The sequence below is a fragment of the Branchiostoma floridae genome, chromosome 1, assembly GCF_000003815.2.
Source record: "Branchiostoma floridae strain S238N-H82 chromosome 1, Bfl_VNyyK, whole genome shotgun sequence".
Taxonomy (NCBI): Eukaryota; Metazoa; Chordata; class Leptocardii; order Amphioxiformes; family Branchiostomatidae; genus Branchiostoma; species Branchiostoma floridae.
The window spans coordinates 29,355,903-29,375,476 of NC_049979.1; the positions used below are offsets into that span (position 1 = coordinate 29,355,903).

Here is a 19,574-nt window from a genome sequence, read left to right on the forward strand (position 1 = left end):
TTACTTGTTGCTGTTATGATTATAATATGTTGTCCACGTGGCACGTAAGGTCCCCATATTCTTGATGGTATGAGCTTTGGTATATCGCGCCATTGGCCAATCAGAGTGGCGGTGGGCGTGTCACGTCCACCATTGTGGAAGCTGATGGTTTAGCAGCAAAACTGCGTCCACATCGCCGTAAAAGTAGGCTGCCAAAAGCAGTCCAACCACCACTTTCTCCTAAAAGCCCCAGGCAGATTTTAAACTGGTGCTTTCGCGTCTACATCTGGACGATACTTGGGTGATTTGAACCCTGTTTTAGCACTAGACGACCGGTAGCGTGCGTGTGAGAGAGAGGACCCCTCATCAAAATCTAGCTGCGCGAACCCGACTTCCGCTCAAGCCGATCACGGAACTGGGAAGTTTATCACGCAAAGAGTAAGCGATTTTCTCGTCTAAATAGTTCCCTTTTGTGCAAAACTTTGTGTAGACCGGACCTTTTCATACAGATTTACCCTATTTTTCAACAGGAGCTAGGAGTGGAGCCGTGTGGCCTGTCTGGTGCAACTTAGCACGCCGGTAACCTTTGTACCTTGGCTGGAGCATCCGGCTGAGTGTCCACGTAGACAGAATCCAGAAGTTGGAGAGGCCCCAGCCGAGAGAGGTGGACGTGCCTAGCCGATAATATGGATGTGTCTGACCCACAAACTCTGGCCATCGCCGTCTTCGGCGGCTTTGTGCTAGTGTCTGCCATCTGTATCTTCCTGGTCTCGACCTTCGGTATGAAGGAGACGACCTACGAGGAAGCGATGGAACGCCAGCGGCGGGCTATCGAGAGGGAGCTCCAGCAGACTCGCGCCGAGAAGCAGAAGGCTCGGGAGAAGAAGCCGGCCCGGTTCAACAAGAAGGAGAAGCCGAAGAAAGAGCCGTCCGGCTTGCCTGAACCCCAGCGTGACACTTCCACCTCCCCGCGGGTGCAGGAAGTCAAGCCGTTCGCCGAGCAGAAGGCCCAACCCGAGACACCGCCGCAGCCACAGCCCAAAGCCAAGGGCAAGGCCAAGGATAAGAATAAGGAGAACCAGGCCCCCAATAAGGAGCAGACAGCCCCCGCGGCCCCCAAGGCGGCAGTGAAGACGGTGGAGCCACGTGTGGCCAAGGCGCAGCCCCAGCCGGTGCCGGTGAAGGCGGCGGTACGTGTAGCCCCAGAGCCCAAGGGATCCCCCGAGCCCTCCCGCAAGGTCCTGGCCAAGGAGACCGTCAAGGCGGAAGCTGCGCCCCTGGCCCAGCAGGTGGTAGCCCCTGCCCCCAGCAAGAAGAAGAAGACGACCAAGATCGAAGCGGCTGTCACCGTGGCAGGTAAGCCCCTCCCCCTTATTACCTTATAGGTATCCTCTAACAGACAGTAGCCACAAAGGTGAGGCAGGTTAATAGGGGAAATGATAACCTACTTTCAGCAGACACGACCCTAATGAAGCAACCTCTAACCCAATCAAATGCAAGTCATATAACCCAATCAAATTCATATCAATCAACATGTCACTGCATACACTTGCAAAGATGAACTTAGAGAAGGGGAGGGGGGGCATTATTGTGATATCAATGTGATACCTTTTCCCCAGAACTGTGAATCTAAGTTTCCAGGTGCATGATATTTGTGTTTACTTTCATGGAAGGGAAACATATCATTTTTGCTCTTCATCTTCATCTGTAAACAAATAAAAGGTTAATGGCCTGGAGGCTGGACCAGGTGGGCTGTCACCATGCTTTCTTGGAAAGAAGCAGATCCAATGTGGTGTCAGATTACATAAATTGTAGGAAGTGGCAGGACAGAGCTGGAGGGGCTAGTCACCATGTATTGTGTTTGAGTAAGACAAAAATGCAGGACATAGTTTGTTATGATGGACCTTGTAAAGGTGAAAATGTATTTGTGCATATTTTATCTTTCTCAGTTTTCTGGTATAATTATCCAGGTATCCACAGGTATTCCCCTTATTAACTTCATCTGTCAATCATTACATGTCAACTTACAATATAGCATCATAAGCATGTGGTACCACTACCAGTATGACTATAAGAAAGGTGGTTGTTGTTATGCATTATGATCTGTATGCAAATTGCTTGGAATGTTGAAATTTTGAAAGGAACTGAAATATTATGTGGGATATCACATGATCACTACAGCCTACAGGTTCTCTTATTTGTTGTTATTGGCTTGGCCACCTACTCTCTCTTTACAGCCAGGGATTGAGACTTTGAGACTTTATTTGAAAATCCATTAGTGAATGGTCAGGTACACCGTACTAGTACTAGTACTTACAGCTTGCGAAGCTAAATCACAAAGGTCTGTAGTGGTAGTCTATATATAGCGCCTATTTGTGACTTCAAGTTCAAGGTATTCAAGTGCTCAAAGCAGGAAAGATCCCTACTCTTCTCTCCCGAATACTAGACATCCTATCGAAGGGATGACCTAACCAAAGCTAGGTACTCATCTTTACTTGAGTGAAGTGAGGAAAGTCATGTGCCCTTTCCCAACTTCAGGGGGAAGGGCACAACATCAGGGCATATCAGGTTCCGAACCCAAGCCATCTGGGCCAAACACCCTACAACTTGCGCCACATGATCGGATGTCTTTGAAATTGACATTCGCCAGCCGTCAACAGCTGCTTAGGCTTGAAATGCCCCTACAATTCACAGAAAAGAATGGATTGTGCTCATGTACCATAGATTGGAAAACAGTCAATCTCAGACCCTCTGGTTGATGATGTGCAGTTGAAAGTAATTGACACCTTACTGATTTGTTATTTTGATTTTGCTGACTTAATTTAGCACATCCATTGGCCATTTAAGCTTTGAAAAGGAAGAAAAGTGTTCAAATCAAAATAGATAATAAACAGGGTTCTAGCTTGTGCATTTTAGCGTAGTGGGCCACTATTTAAAATTTGTGACCCCTACGCTAAAATAAGGGCCACTACGCTAATTTTTAACTAGTGTAGTGGTGCTTTGCTGTCATTTGCTTGTTCAACAATGTCTGAACAATGAAAAATGACGATACACCACTCAAAACTGACCCCAAAATCCTAACTTTTAAGTTAACTCTACATCCAATCTCCTGATTACTAGTAGTTGCTTCGCTACCATGCCATTCCCACTACGCTAAAATAAAATCCTGGCTAGAACCCTGATTTTAAATACAAGATATGCTTTACTGTTTGTGCTGCTACACACTTTATAGGTCTCAAGCTCAAGGTCCCAATATCCAATCTGGTGTGAACATTGTCAAATTCCCTATGATTTTAATTATTAGATCTACAGTACCAAATCTAAAGGAGAATGACATTACAATTGAGCACATTCAAAATTGCCCATTTTTGTCTTGAAATGTTCTGAAGTGTCTAAAAGTTGTTGGCGATTTTCTCACACAATGAACATTTTAACTTGTATGCGCTCAACACGGATTGATTTGTAATATCAATATATTTCCTATACTTTCATATGGAACACAGCCATAAAAAGTAGGCATTTTTACAGAATGGGGAAGACGGAACTCATGAATGAGACCCTTAATGTATATGCAAAATATTAATGAATGAATGAATGAAGACCTTTATTGCACATTTTTGCCCCACTGGGCTAAGTACAGGTCACACGGTAAGGATCACATATATGTAACAATGGAAACAATCATACACATCTATATATGCAGATGTGCGTCTAATCTATTCTATGACATTCGACTTCCCCTCGCTTCTTGGTAATTGTATAAATGTAGCTAGCTGTATGGTTGGTTAGAGTTGGTTTGTCAAAAGCTGTCAGGAATATAAATTTCTCTTTACTATTCAAGTATCTAAAGTGGGGATATTTACTTAACACATAGTCAAATAAAATGCTCCTATCGCTATCATACAAAGGACAATCCATAGTAAAATGTACTTCATCTTCTACTTTCCCTAAACTACAAAATGGGCATATTCTTTGATCTAGAGGAGTGTGGTTATGTCTTCCTGATTCGATTCGTAATTTGTGGCAACTGATTCTTAGTTTGGTGATGGTAGATCTGTGTCGTACATTGGCAATCTTAAGATATTCTTCTTCTTTATAAGATTGTTTTAATAGTCTGTATGTTCGTAGTTTGTTTTTCGCAGTCGCAACTCTTTTATCGTTGTGGATTTCAGATAGAAAGGTCTGGAAATAAATATCTTTTAAACATTGATAGATTGATGAAATAATTTGAGGTGTACTTGAGACTGTTGACTGGGCGTTTTGCCAGACGAAAGCATAGCCACATTTCTCTAGAGTGTTGCGTACTTCAGAGGCCCAACATTTAGAACCTGATGCTTCTAAATCCATTTGGCACAAGAGAGCATCTGCTTGAAGGCTGTCAGCTGGCACGTTCTTGCTAAGTCGAATGAAATACTTGATGGTATTTAGGGAGGCCTCCAGATGAATGGGGTACCTCCCTAGTTCTGCCTGTGCTGCGAGATTACTAGCTATTACAGGCTATCCAGATGTGAAATTTGAAAGTCTGCAATATTCAATACCTCACTTCTGACTCAAATCTAACTGAGTAAACTTTGTACTTCCACCATGAAGTGTGTTTGTTACCAAGCTTGTGTGCCAAAAATAGACTACAAGTTCTGTCAGACGTGAAGTTGTCAGTAAGTGTTTGTAACCAGGTTGTTTGGGAAGTATGTGTAGCCTGGATGCCAGATACGCTGTGCTACACAAGCCTCTTCTGCCAGGGAAACAACATGGCCCTGCTAGCAATTGACACGTGGTCTCTAAACTTTATACCATTCTTGAACAAAACACGCACTTTTTAATCTTGACCAAACTCAACAGGTGCTGTAAGTTCCTGCCAAAGTTGGGATGCATACTTTATTTGAGGTTATTGCGCGGAAGATAGACCAAGTTGGTGCTACAGTTATTGGAATTTTGGAAGAATGCAAAACTATACACGTTGTCATGTACATTTTTTTTCTCTCCCTTTTGTAACTTGCGGTAAGCGATTCACAAGTTTATAGAGACAATGCCACTGGAGAACACCAACAAATCATTCAAGGCAGCACATTGTTCTAACTCCTTGATTTATGCAAAATTTTGCAAATTATCCTGGGGAAAATAGAAGACAACAATCATAGATTTGACTTAATCTAGTTCTAAAAATCTTCAAGTTTGGTAGAGAAGAGGTGCAGACTTCATGTGAGTTTTGCGATTTAGGTTTTAATACCATTAATTTGACTAAAACTTGCCCCAAATCAATGTTGCGTCTTCTAATTTTATACTTTATTTGATTATCCTAATGATCTTTTGTGCAGTTCCAACCTAGCATTGCCTGTGGTAACATTTTCCTTTTGAGCGTTCCGGCTGTAGGCTCTGAAATGTCTGGCCTCCAGGCTAGACTGACTGAGTAGGGGTTGGTTGTATAATCCACTTGTGTGGGAAGTGTACCAGACAGTATTGGGTCAGGGACTCACGGGCCATGTGACTAAACAGTGACTGGCACTGTACTGTAGGACATGTCGAGTTTTGCTTGATATCACCATACTCTTTCACTATCTGCATGAAATAGTATGGGACTATAGAAAATGTGTGAGACTATGTGGATAGTTGTAGCCTAGGCATTTGTCAGTCTCGCAAGAATATGATAGTACATGCATGTATATGGATGTATCTACACATGTGTACAGAAAATGGAGGCTTCTCATTGGCTGAGGGGTATTAGCCATGGGCTAAGGTGTGGACGCCAGGTGACCTGGAAACAGGACAACAAATAAGATGCCTAGTCAAGATGTCATTGAACTTTGCAAATTAGGGTCATTGAACTTTTACCTAGTGGTTTAAAAAGAAGTAGTTGATAATGAGTTTAAAATGTAAGACAAAAAAGTTAATTTGTTATCTATCTATCATTTTATATCAAAAGAAATTTTGACTTCTTGTGCACAATACAGAAAAGTTCAGACCGTAAACTACAGAAACTACTCAAACCCAGGCACAGGAGCTGCATTTTAGGCAGGATTGAAACATGTTCAATGCATACAAATGTGTGCACATGAACACATATTCTGTTCTTAGTGGAAGTTAGAATGTTGTTGTAAATGATTGATTTTGCGCCTCTTTTTTTGTAGACTGCAGACCCAAGTTTACAAAGTCCAATAACCTCATATTTATTGCCCAAGTTAACAGTCACACGGTGTCCACACATTGTTGCAACAAACTTGACTAATAAATCTGAAAAATTGTATGACCATTTATTATAATAGATCTTATCTTATCTTATAAAGTCTATTGTAAAGGCCTATATGTAGGTGGAGGTGTGGGTTCTAACCAAAACTGAGTTATACCAAAGACTTGAAAAATAGTACATACTGGTTTCTCTGCTTGGCACTCAATCTAGCAATAACCATGAAGTAAAATGATACACCATATGATAGAGTGTACTTCTGGTTTTGCATGATGCAATCATCTGTGACTCATGTAGGATTCTGGGAAATGCAATGTCCACTCTGTCCTGGCTTTAGGCCATGTTTTCCGGGGAAGACAACACAGGGCTGGCCGTATATACATGTATACTGAAACAAGGCTTCATAGAAGAGGTAACCCAAATTTCAATCTTGAAAATTCTTCTCCGCCAGACAGTCACAAGGGACTACTTGATGCAAAGAAGATGAGGGGTTGTTCGTCTTAAACTCTGAGAAAAGCTGGCTTTATTAAAGAAACTTCACCTTTCAATTTGATCCCAGTTTTCTCTTCTATCCATCCGCAAGACCCAATAACTCAGATCTGTCCTTACCCCAACTTAACTGCTGAACTGAACAAAATTCGAACAAAATAGGAAAGCTTAGACACTACCATTTCTTTCATACCCCACTGAAGTTGCCAAAATATTCAAGGAAAAAAGGATTTTTCTTAGCATGTTAAGGTGGCACTATGATGAATTACCATACGCCAACTTTGAACACTCACTGCACAACTCAACTCTGACATCTGCCCTCTAACAGTAGTATGTCGCGGTCAATGGCTCTATGATAAACTGTGCTCTGAACAGGCACTGGAGGTCTATTGTATAATGCAAACTGTATATTTGTAATTTGTATATTTCATTATCATCCTGCAAAGGACTGGCATTGTGTTGTGACCTTCTTTCCTCGAACAATGCTGGCTGGTTGGAATTATCATGCATTTAACAGTATATTGGACAAAGCAATAAGGAGAGACTGCATGCTTATTTGCTGTTGTAGGTGGCTTATTTTCATAATATAATTTTGGTTCACTGTAAATTCCGGAGAGAAAGTCGTCATATTCACGTAATTCGAAACAAGGTGTTTTAGTACAGTACGTAGAGGGTTTTATGAATTCAGTTTGAAGCGTTGTCAGGAACGCCCCCTCATACACCCCCTCCCCCGCCCCCATGTAGACTCTTCCAGCATTAGTTGGGTCTTTGAACACCTGCGCCTGATCCCCATAGTTTTCAGTCCCTTTAAATCAAATGCAGTATCCGTACTCAAAATACCCACTTGCACACTTGCAAATGTAACCACATTTTGCTTGGCACAACCTAATTCTTAACCCAGGTAGCACAGTGCGCAACCTGAAATTTTACAGTTGGAACACCACTTTTTCTCCACCTACGTGCATAAGCTTTGTATCTATTTCTTGATAAGATAAAACATAAGTAGTTACCGTTGAAGAGGTTCATCAGTCACGTATGTTTAAGTTACTATCAATTTTCTTCGAACAATGACTGTTTATTAAGGTAGAGAACGTACCTCCATAAGTAGTTACATATGTAACTGGAAGAAAAGATAATGGATGAGTAGCTGATTTGAAGAAAGTAATAACTTGGAAGGGGGCAACCTGTAATGCTCAAGGGCCGTCAAGGCGCAACCTGGGTTTTGACTCAGGTTGCCGCCTGGGCAGCCTGACTAACATAAGGATTTGGAGCACTGAAATACCACGTATATAACTTATAAGTATATTGCCTACAATGGCATGATCCAGTTAGCTACCTAATGCACCAGACTCAGGGGTTACAACTTCTATGTCTCTTACTCAGTGACCGTGTAGTATGCTAATGTTGGTGCCAGTAGATTAGTCACCTGGCTTCTAGCCAGCCGTTAAGTGTTTGCCTTTCCGGAGATGCCTGTCACTGTACAGATGAAGCTGTAGGAAATATGTAATGGCCAATCAGAGACAGGAATGTTCTGAATGTTGGTCTTTTATTTTGTTTTCAGTGTTAGAAAAGTCCATTGGCCTGATTTCCCGAGGCAAGCGAAAGTGCTGATCAGGCAAGCGCATGTCCTACTGTACTTGCCCGATTGGGCCAATACAATTTTTCCTTGATTGCAATTTTTCAATGTGTAGATGGGGATAGACGTAGGTTCAATTACAAGCTTTTAAAGTGCTAAATGAAATCTTGTTTGTCTTGGCTCGGCTTCACGAACGAAGATCGTCTTTCTTGCACTGAAAGATAAAAGGATTTTCTTGGTGCAATTAAAATTGCATAAAAGTACATTTATGTCATTCAAATTTGTGGCTAGTGAACAGTTGGTTTGGGACAGTAGATTTGTTGTATACACTTTACTTGCCCTCCTTATTTAGCTTTGCAATTTGAAGTGATTGTTTTTGAGATTTCTGTATAATTATTGTTATTGTGATCCCTGTAAGAAGATATGCAATTGAGCCTTTGGCTGCCAGGTATCCTCAATTTTCAAATAAACCAATCATCATCATCATCATCATCATCATCATTGGGAAAGTGAATTTGTTAAAGCTTGTTTAACCCTAAAGTCCTTTTACAAAATATCACAATATGTGACAGGTTTGTGGGTGGGGCTGAGTGCACAGATGGTCAGAATGGATTGTGGTACATGTAGATAGCCTCTCTCTATCTTTTCTTGTTTACAAAAATGGTGACAGCCAGTCTAGCAACAGCAACAGCCAGGAGTGTGTTTTAATGGATGTGTCTGTGTACTGGTAGTTCGTACAGCAAAATGGTAGCCTCTCACAGGCTCCACAGGTTGCAAGCAGTACTCCTCTGGCAAGTTAACTCCTCTGGCATGTTATCTGTCTATTTGGCCAATTTCTACTACATGTATTTTTCAAGCGACCTGTAGGGCCTGATAGAACTCTCTATCTCTCTCTATCTCTATCTCTCTCGGTTCTTGACGTTAAGCGCTACGATGGATAAGTGACCTTCCCACCTTGCCCCCTCGTGTGTACGAAGTCTAGCCGGTTGCATGTTGGATGCAGTTTGTTTGGCTTTCCTTGCAGTTGTCTTATCCTAATGGAGTCTAGTAGAGTCGAGCGAAATGGCATTTTACAAACTCAATCTATGATAAGTACATATATTTTAAATTCGCGGTGAAACGGCCGCCACGAAAACCGCGAACATTAAACCACCGCGAGAGTGTATGCATTTACAGTATTCCAGGGATCTAAGGAAGCAATTAGGCTAGCCAAAGACAGCTGCATTGGTTTTGTACTATGGGGTCTTTTTGGCCCTAGGGTAGTTTTATAGATCTGTAAAGATGCACAGATGTGGGTACCGAAGGGCATATACTAATTACCAGCACATCGTGTACTTCTAGGTTTTCAGTATTGGTTGGAGGCTGATGCAAGTACACAAAAGCAGACCTCTAGCTTTGGTTACATGTAAAGCAGAAGTCAGGCATATAGTACTGTGTACCTGAACTCATGTTGAGGTTTAGGTCTAGATTCAGGTTCAGGTACAGCTCTGGACATAAATGATGTGAGTGCTAGACTGCTAGAAAGATTTTTTTGTGCATGTCCACCACGATTTTACATCCAATTTGAAAAATATACATACTAATACTATGTAACATACAACATTCTATACAGTAATACAAAAAGAACAGCAATATTTTAGTATTTTTCCAGTGCAATTTTCACAATCCATGGAACATTTTAGGTGGTTTACTTAAGAACAAAAGGAGAATATAGTAAGAAATATTTTTTTCCATGTTCGGGACTATTTCCCATCTTTTAGAACTGAACCTAGATGTGTTTTTTTTTCTAGTCCAGTTCCGTTCCAGTGTACAAGCTTTGTTTATGTACTGCCGTCACATCCTAATGTAATCAACGTAATCAGATAATCCAAACAACAACACAAAGTGTCAAAACTGATGCATTAATGCAGGTCCACTGATTGTAATTTCATGTACCTACAAGTGACAGTGGGAGGTGCAGTGATTGATTACTAGACTAAACAAACAGATAATGACTGGACAAATGTGATTATGGAGATGCCATGCCAGATGGAATTATCAAAATGCCTTCTGAGCTGAAACTAGTTCCATGTGAGAATCTTATTATAGAGTCAACGTGGTTACATACTAGCAATAGTCTGAGTCATATTTTCTTCATTCTTGTGTAAAATATGAATGAGGTGTAAATACAGAATACGACTCAGCATATTTTGTATCGCCCAAGTTACCAGCTTGACTGCAAGTACTGGGATTTGGGGGGGGGGGGCTGGGACCTAGGGTGATGCGGAATACACCATATTGTATTCTTTTTACGTCATACACCCCCTAGAAAACAATCTTTTTAATGCAAAATGCCCCAGAAATTGAGAAAATTTGTTGTCTTATTGAAATATTGTAACAACATTAAATCCAATGTCCAAATCCGTTTTTTTATATTTTTGACATCAGTACTTAGTGCATGGGAAGTGTGTTTAAATTATTCTATGGAAGCTCATGTGATACAAATAGAAGCCAAAGTGTGATAACGCAAACTGTGACTTGCTCAATGTTATCGCACCCCAGGTATGACATATTGATAAATACATGTATCAACTTCAAATGACACCTGTGTGATAACCCAAAGTATCACGTGGTTGACTGTTATCGCACCCCAGGTATGACATGATGATAATGATGACATATTGATAAATACATGTATCAACTGTAAATGATACTGTAAATGTTTGCGGTGGATTTACTTTCACACCTCTTAGTCTTAGAATTGCAGGCAGCAAAGGAAAGGGCAGCAAAAATGCTGACAGTTTATGTCCACGACATGTTTTGTTTAATTTGGTTAATGGAGAGGGTAGGGCATGATTAGGTCTATACAAGTCATGACTACTAGTTCCTGTCACCATTTCTTTCTTGATTATGTTATGGTTGCTGCATGGCTGGCTTTTTATGTTTCTTTGATAGGGAAAACATATTGTTTGTCCTTCTATTTATGTCTTCTTCTGTCATGAACCAATCAGAGCTAAGAGCTGCTGTTACGCCAAATACAAACAATTATATGTTTGCGATAGCAAAATCAGTATTGATAATTACAGGTTTGTGATAGCAAAACCTGTGTTGATTTTGTAAAAAGTAGTTTACTAGGAGGGAAACATTCTAACTTTTAAAACCATTTCTTATCTGTGTGTTTTTAGGAGATGCCCCTGGTATGACAGCAGTGATGGACAGCCTGGTGACCAGCGTACAGGCTGCCAAGCTGTCAGACGTGGAGATGCAGCAGCTGGTCGACATCATGCTGACCAAGCAGGGCAGGAAGGCCTCCGACTGGGCCAAGGTCAGCCATTGGTTGAAATCAATGTGTATCATCAAGGCAGAGTGGTGTATTTGTGCCTTGGAACATGGCTACTTACCATCAGCCAATCAGAAGTGTGGATTTCTGAAATCCACCGTTCTGATTGGCTGATGGTAAGTAGCCATCAAGGCTTGAAATGTAGTGCACTATTGTGCAACCAAGCTTGGAGATATGCAACTAAATGTATTTGTACTGTGGGTTCACTGGCAATAGATAGATAGATGGTTTATTGCGTAACAGTTGTATCGGTGAAAATGTATGGCAATGTATAGACAACAAAAGTTACAGTCTAATACTACACATATACGTTATGTCACAACAATTTCAGTTACTACAATACTAGTGAACTACATTGAGTGGAATCTACGTTTGGTAATAAAGGGAACTATTACATACATAAGATTGAGTACTGTAAATGCAGAAATGTTCGCGGTGGATTAATGTTCGCGGTTTTCGTGGTGACCACTTCACTGCGAACTTAAAACCATCGCGAAAATTTTTCTATTATGGTATTAGCCTGCAGTCTATGGTGTTACCGCGAAAATAAAACCACCGCGAAAAGTCACTTTTCTCGCTACCGCGAAATTAAATCCCCGCGAACTTAAATGCATTTACAGTATTTCTATGCTATTACTATTAGCGGCATGATATTTGTCAATAGAGATACAGGCAAAACTGCCCCAAAAGCCACCCAGGTCTATGTGGACAGGTGGCCACTCAATGGGATTCCCATTGCTTGTGCCAATGGCAAAAATTATCTAAAGAACCACCAATACTGTAAATGCATTTAAGTTCGCGGGGATTTAATTTCGCGGTAGCGGGAAATGGACTTTTCGCGGTGGTTTTAATTTCGCGGTAGCACCATGCACTGTAGTCTTTTGCTGTTATGGAAAATGTTCGCGGTGGTTTTAAATTCGCGGTGAAGCGGCCGCCGCGAAAACCGCGAAAATTAATCCACCGCGAACATTTCTGCATTTACAGTAAGTGGTCATATTGAGCAGGTGGTCCTTATGTAGAGGTGGTCACTTGGACAGATTTGACTACATATTTGTGTTTGATATTTTACATATTGATATTGATCCCTCTTGTATTCTACAGGCTGGACAGAAAGCAGACTCTGTGAAGAAAGATGATGTAGAGAAGAAGCTCCAAGATGGTAAAGTGATATTTGCTTCTTGAGGATTTAACACTACACACAGTAGTAGTAGTGGTTTACCTGTTTATATAAGGGATGTGTACCTAGACATAACATCAAGCACAGGGACAGGAATTGGTGACAAAGGATAAGGTACAGGTAAGAAAATATTCTTGAAGTGATAAAGACTGATCAAAAAGACTCCTAGAGAACATAACTATCCAGAATTTTGAATGTCTACATATCTTCTTGGTGCAATGGCCGAGTGGGTAGAGTAATCGCCTTGCATTCGGTAGGTTGTGATTTCGATCCCCGGCCGAGTCATACCAAAGACTTTAAAAATGGTACATGCTGCTTTCTCTGCTTAGCACTCAGCATTCGGGAAAGAGTATGGAAGTTGAACACACACCACTACCAACAGACCAGCCCCCTGCTGTAGTGGCTTGCACAAATGTGTGGCTCAAGGGCACCTCGAAATGGAGATGGGCGCCACCCTAAGCATCTGCACAGATGTATGGGCAACTTTAACTTCCAGGCCTCGAAATTCATTTTTGGGATTAGGTGCACTGGTGAAAAATGTTTGGGTGCACCACTTAAATTTAAGTAGAATGTCAGAAAATCCTAATAGTAAAACTTAGTTACAAGCTATAGAATTCTTAAACAAGTACCATGACAGACATTTTTATTATCTTTCTAACACTTTGTAGATGTCAAGAAGAATATGATGTGTACAAGTATACTTTGATATCTTTACATACATAAGTCTATGAAAATATTTGGGCGCACCATGTGCACCCACAGAAAATAATTAGGTACACAGCTCCAATTTTAGGTGCACCTGGGTGCACATGCACCCAGTATTTCGGGCCCTGACTTCATATATCTTCTTCTTTTCTCTGAACAGAGCAAAAGCAGGTTCTTGCAGCCCATCAGAAGATGAAGGAGCTGAGGCAGGAGTTGCAGCAGGAGCGCGTGCGGTTCTCCACCCAGGAGACAGCCCTGCAGCAGAAGGTTTCCCAGCAGCAGCAGGAGATCCAGGCGCTCTACACCCGCATGAAGACCACCCACGAGCAGCACCTGGCAGAGAACCAGAAGCTGCACAACCAGCTGGCCGAGATCCAGACCAACAGCAGCCAGGAGGCACACATTGTACAGCTGCAAGAGGTAACCATGCCGCAAACTGGTGTCAGATGTTGAAAAATCATGAGTAAATGTGCTGCTTCTTTAGTATTTAGAAGCAGTGTAAAACTTTACCCTTTAAAACTAGTCATGAATGTGGGCAAGTGAAAGCAAGTAACACTGAAAGACAGTTGTTTCTGTGTGGTTTGCTTACCTGAAGATGTAAAGCTACATCAGTATATGTAGAATACAACACGATTTATTCTGTATTGCCTGAGGTACCAGCCCAACGGTTGGGCAAATCACCCAAAGGCTGGAGGATGATCTGACCTGCAGATTGGCTGGGGCTGAGGGTGATACAGAATACACCATGTCTTGGCAAATCCTGTTTTTTTTTTAATTTTGCGAACGTCTTACTCCATTTGTGTGAAGTGCATTTGATTTATTAAAAGTACAGGCGCATGTGATAAGCCCTAACCTCACCTGGTCCAGAACACCCATATCTAATATTATCTACTCTGTTACAGGAAAACAAGATCCTTAAGTCTGCTGTGAATGAGGCCACCAAGGGGTGAGTGTTCTTGTTTTGTACTATTTGTAGCATTGTTCGTTCTTCATGTTCGTTCAGACATCAATCATCGATGTGAAATCATGTGGAGCAGTGGCAGCGTGTTTTCCTTGGAAGTGAGAGTTCGAATCCGGCTACGTGTCACCAATCTTCTGCATTTGGGGAAGGCACTTTACACTCTACTCAGGTGAAAATGAGTGCTTAGCTCTGGCTAGAGCCGTCTTTCAGATAGGACGTAGAATGGAGGTCCCGTGTCTGGGGAGAGCCATACCCCAGGCTAAGTCGGCCCACCCAATAACCCAATAATCATTTGCAGCATGTTCAAGTCTTGGTTCTCATGACTCTAAAATCCTCCACAGAACGGAGATGCGCATCCAGAACGACCTTGCCAACCTGCGTACGGAGCATGCCCGGCTGAAGAACGAGTACAACTCCATCCAGGCACGCCTGCAGGCGGAGGAGGACGGGCGCAGGAAGGCGGAGACCTCTCTCACGGAGGCACAGCAGCAGGTCAGGCAGGTGCACGCCAGCCAGGTGAGGGCTCATCAATGTTGATTTGGTTATGTGTATAACATTGTCAGGGAACTCGAATACTGATGTGGCCATGTTAATGAGATTGAAAGGATGACATTCTCTGGGAACTCCAAAACTGATGCAAGCATACAAATAAAAACAAAGGTACCCAAAACAAAGTTTTTATTATGAAATGTAGTTGTTTAGAATGGTTGAACAAATGGCAAAACAGTATGGTATACAGATTGACAAAACAAATTCTTCATTTTTGTTCTTTCACATCTTCTTTGTCTTGACATTTGCAATTCAATATTTTTTCGTAACTTACAGCATACACTTGCTCAGTTTGCAGCAGCTTTGTACCTACCTACCTACCTGCAGCAGCTTTGTACAATGTACAGTATTGTCTAATACATCTTTTGTTTGAAGCAGACAGACAAAAATTGATGCGCACTCTGATGTCATTCATATCATTGAATCAGTATGACATAAGTTGTTCACTTCACCCATACTTCCCTTGTGTTACACTGAGTAAATGTTGGTGTAATCTATTGTTTAGAGTGGCTATTTTCCTTGCTGTAAAGTCCTACTGTTTTTTTTCCAGTAGCAGCCCATAGTTTAAAATTCATTAGGTGAATGATTTGTATTGGCTTCTTTAGCAACTTCTTAACAACTTGTACAGCCAGTAGTGTGCTTTTATGTTATTTCACACTTAAAAGCATCTGATTGTTATGTCCTCCATGCAGCGTGATGCTGAATCCTCGCTCACCAAGCGACTGAATGAAGTCACCGAGCAGCTGAGGAAGTCTGAAGCGAAGAACAACGCCATGGGTTCTGACATCAAGAAGTCAAAGGTGAGAATAACTCAAGAAACGGTTGTTTTGCTTGGTTGATTATTAGGAGATTTTAGAGTTTCTTTGTTTCATATAAAAGAGGATTGTTGTGTTGATTGTTTGTATATTCATGTCAATTCTATGGTATGTGTGCATGGTATGTAGACTCTCGTCCTGAAGGTTGTTTGCAATACAGTTTTTGTTGCCACATCTCTCTTGTATATCTGTATGTGTATGTTCTGTTGGTGAGTATTTGTAGAGTCGTCACAGTGTGGTATGTAGGGCACAGGACGCTCATGGAAATCTGTATTGGAGATAGAGTAAAGATTGTCAAGTTCGGGGTGTTATGTCATATGTGAAACATTCCAGGTCGTAACGACTAACCTGACACTAGCCTGCTGTCTCTTTAAGAGACTTTGAGACATAAAAAAGGTTTCAAGTGACCTTAAAGTCTAATTTCAACAATTTCAATATGACACATTTGTTTCCAATTACATTTTACAATTTAGGGACTAACCACTTCAAGTTAGGGACCTAAAAGATGGACCAAAATCTCTCTTTTTTTAAAAATGAAATATGAAAATATATACCCTACATTTTCTCATCAATATAAGATTTGTTACATTTTCTTAAATTTGCTAATATCTTGAATAGGCTTAAAGTCTTGAATTTGCTAAAATGTTGTATAGGCTATAGAATGGACGCAGAGTCCTCCCCAGAGGATAGAATAACGGAGGCCCACCACTATACTCCTAGCCCAGCTCCACTATACTACTTTTGAAATTTAGTGTGTTTCTTCCCTATTTTCTTAGTTAGTTTTGCTAAAATTAATGAAAATTCACAGATTTTTGTGCCAAGTGGCATCACTTTTCCAGTCAGCATTGTTTACAAAAACTTGTGAATGGGCGATGATCAAAACAATAGTCGTTCTGCCTCTTCACAACAAAGGAATCACTATAATAATATATTATACTTGTAGCATTTGACACCCTCTGTCATTGCAAAATGAACCTATTTTCATGAAAGTGCAGTGCGTTGGTTTGGGTTATTTTTGCCAGCCCCTCCGTTATAATAAAAAATTCTGGGGAGAACCCTGGGACGCTAGGAGCAGATGTGTATCATTGCCCTGTGCCCTGTATTGCCTGGCTAATGGTGAATCAGCACATGATTCATAGGGACAACATGTACTTTAATCTTCCAGGAGGCTGCTGACCAAGCAGAAGCAGAAAGCAAGTCACTGAAAGACAAACTTTCCTCCCTGGAAAGTCAGCTCTCCTCTCTCCAGGCTAGCCAGGTGGCACCTGAAGCACCTGCCGTGGAGGATGCTTCAGGTGCCCTACAGGTGCAGCTGGGTGAGATCCAGGCCGAGCTTAGCGAGGTGAAATCTCAGCTGGCCCAGGCTAACCAGCAGCTGTCCCAGACCCAGTCGGAATCGGACGACACCAAGTCGCAGCTGAAAAGCTCGCAGTCGCAGCTGACAGACACCTGTTCGCAGCTGGAGGAAGCACGTGCTCAGCTGCAGCAGGCGCAGACGCAGCTGCAGGAGGCTGTGTCTCTGAGAGAGCAGCTGGAACAGAGAGTAGAGGCTGCCGACTCACAGGTGGCTCAGAGCAAGCTGGCCCAGGAGACCAAGGACAAAGAAGTCCAGGTTCAAGTCAACCTCGACTGCTGGCAACCTGACCAATAGTTGAAAATGACCTTCATGATAGTTCATAAAACATGTAAAGCCCTAAGTCTTAACAACTGTTTCATGTCTAGAAGAATACTTTTAATCCAAAGTGTCCGTGTGGCATCCCTTGTTTAAACATCTGTAAGAAATGATTTAAACCATGATGCTCTTTTGGTATCCCTTGTTTAAACGTCTGTAAAAAATGATTTAAACCATGACGTTCTTTTGGCATCTCGTGTTTAAAAGAAATTTGATAAATGTTCAAATCTTGCTTATTTCATTGAAAAGCAAATTTTGGGAAGGTCATTTTTGTACTATTTGTCAGCAGCATCATTGCACTGTGTGTTGCTCTTGCTGGAAGCTCACACCTAACCACAAACCTACCACTCACACGGTACCCTAACCCTAACACATGCACGGCAACTTTTTCTTTTGCAGACTCATTCGCTGTGGATTTGAACGCTGCATTTACTAGTTGGGACATGCTTGTGGAATCACTAGCACAGTGTTCTTGTGATTGTGTTTTTTGCTCACTTACTGTAACACCATCACTAACCACAGCTCACTGGCACTAGTTCTGTCCGTGCATGGCAAGCCGCTGCTTGCTGCATGTTTGCAGTGGCGTAACTTTTTCTCTTCAGAAAAGAGTATTGGTGGTATGGATGTAGAATGTATTGTGGCATGGTTATGATATGGTCTAGGGAAGAAATGTTGTGTTTTCGGTGACCCAACTGACCCTATGAAAACCTGCTGACACTAGTCTATTTTTTTTGTTGATCCTAGACAATTTCATATCTGACATCCGAGTGATAGAATTCAAAACAGACCTTTCATTAACAGATTGAAGGTTTGAACTTTTGATGTAGGAGCGTGTATTTAAAGATGTTGTGCAAAGTATATCTGTTTGATAACAATGTTGAAAATACCCAGGTCTAGATGCATTTCATTTTTTTTACTGCTAAACAGTATTATTTCAGCTGAAATTTAAGAAAGAAAAGATAATCCCTGCCTACCAACCATATTTTTTCGGACTTTAAACGGAAACACAACATTTTTTTTGCTAAGCCAAAGCTCTGCCATAATAGCAGCATTTGGAGTGACTGCATGGCCCTTTGCTGAACAATACATGTAGCATTATGTCTATTGCATGTGTACCTGAGCTGTTGAGACATACATTTGTTTCAACAGGATAAGAAACAAGACCTTAAACAAACTTTAATGCTAAGTATTTACTTTGTAGGAGCTCAATAAGAAGAACAAGGCGTTGTCTGAGGAGTTGGAGTCTGCCAAGTCCTCGGCTGTGGACACCCAGGCGGGAGGGGACGCAGGTGCTCAGGAGTTGCAGCTGCAGCTGAAGGACCTACAGGTGCAGCTGGCTGAGAGCAGGAAGACTGTGGAGGACAAGGAGAAACTCATCAAGGTCAGGCACCTGTTTCAGAAGACAGATAGGACTTTATTGCATGACAATTGTACATGGTACAATGTATGGCAACGACTATTACAGAGTACAAAATAGATGTATAAAATAAGTCTTTGAAATAGAATTACAATCAAGTTGGGCTAATCATTATATTGTCAAGATGTTCACATTCCCAAAGGAAGCAAGATGTACACTTAAGGGTTCCCCAAGAAAGTAACAAATCCTGTGTTTTCTAGGAGCTTCAGGAGAAATCTAAGGCTGCTGAAGTGCCAAGTGCCAATGGAGACATAGAACACAAGGTAGTTAACTTCCATACTACAGTCTGTATTCACTAAGTCTTGTTGCATGTCATCATCATCATCGGTCGGCTGCGACGCATGTAAAATGTTTTAGAAGACAAGAGTATGTTGTCTAAGAATACATAAAGAACATGATGTATACTAAATCACCCGAGACACCAGCCCAATCTGTGGTAGAGTTATTTGTAATACTGTATTTTATACATGTCATTCCCACCTGAAAACACAAATTTCAATGCAAAATGTGTGAGAAGTTGAGAAAATGTGGTGTCCAGAAAAACATCAATTCCAACGTCTGAATGAGGTATTTGAATTTTTGACGGGGCACATGAGGTGCGTTTGAATTTGATGGAAGTTCGTGTGATAACAGTAGGAGCCCAATGTGATAACCCCAAATATTCTGTATTGTCATTGTTCCTTGTGCGTCTTTGTTACCATTTGAGGAAATTCTATGGAACAGTAATCTGTAAG

General features: G+C 41.4%; 1 protein-coding gene across 8 annotated transcripts in view; it reads left to right on the forward strand.

Moving 5' to 3' along the window:
* Window positions 1-106: 106 nt before the first annotated feature.
* The window catches only part of LOC118428988 (ribosome-binding protein 1-like), a 33,678-nt gene continuing 14,210 nt past the window's right edge, over window positions 107-19,574 (forward strand). For 3 of the 8 annotated variants that reach the window (XM_035839325.1, XM_035839341.1, XM_035839365.1), the window contains exons 1-11: window positions 108-417; window positions 510-1,335; window positions 11,390-11,529; window positions 12,646-12,703; window positions 13,587-13,846; window positions 14,329-14,372; window positions 14,729-14,903; window positions 15,629-15,736; window positions 16,917-17,363; window positions 18,625-18,804; window positions 19,041-19,103. In XM_035839325.1, the coding sequence (XP_035695218.1) occupies window positions 666-1,335; window positions 11,390-11,529; window positions 12,646-12,703; window positions 13,587-13,846; window positions 14,329-14,372; window positions 14,729-14,903; window positions 15,629-15,736; window positions 16,917-17,363; window positions 18,625-18,804; window positions 19,041-19,103 (2,145 nt within the window). In that variant the 5' untranslated portion in view covers window positions 108-417; window positions 510-665. Of the gene's footprint in view, window positions 418-509; window positions 1,336-11,389; window positions 11,530-12,645; window positions 12,704-13,586; window positions 13,847-14,328; window positions 14,373-14,728; window positions 14,904-15,628; window positions 15,737-16,916; window positions 17,364-18,624; window positions 18,805-19,040; window positions 19,104-19,574 lie in introns of all 8 variants that reach the window. The other 5 variants (XM_035839333.1, XM_035839373.1, XM_035839356.1 and 2 more) reach the window with 4 other exon arrangements.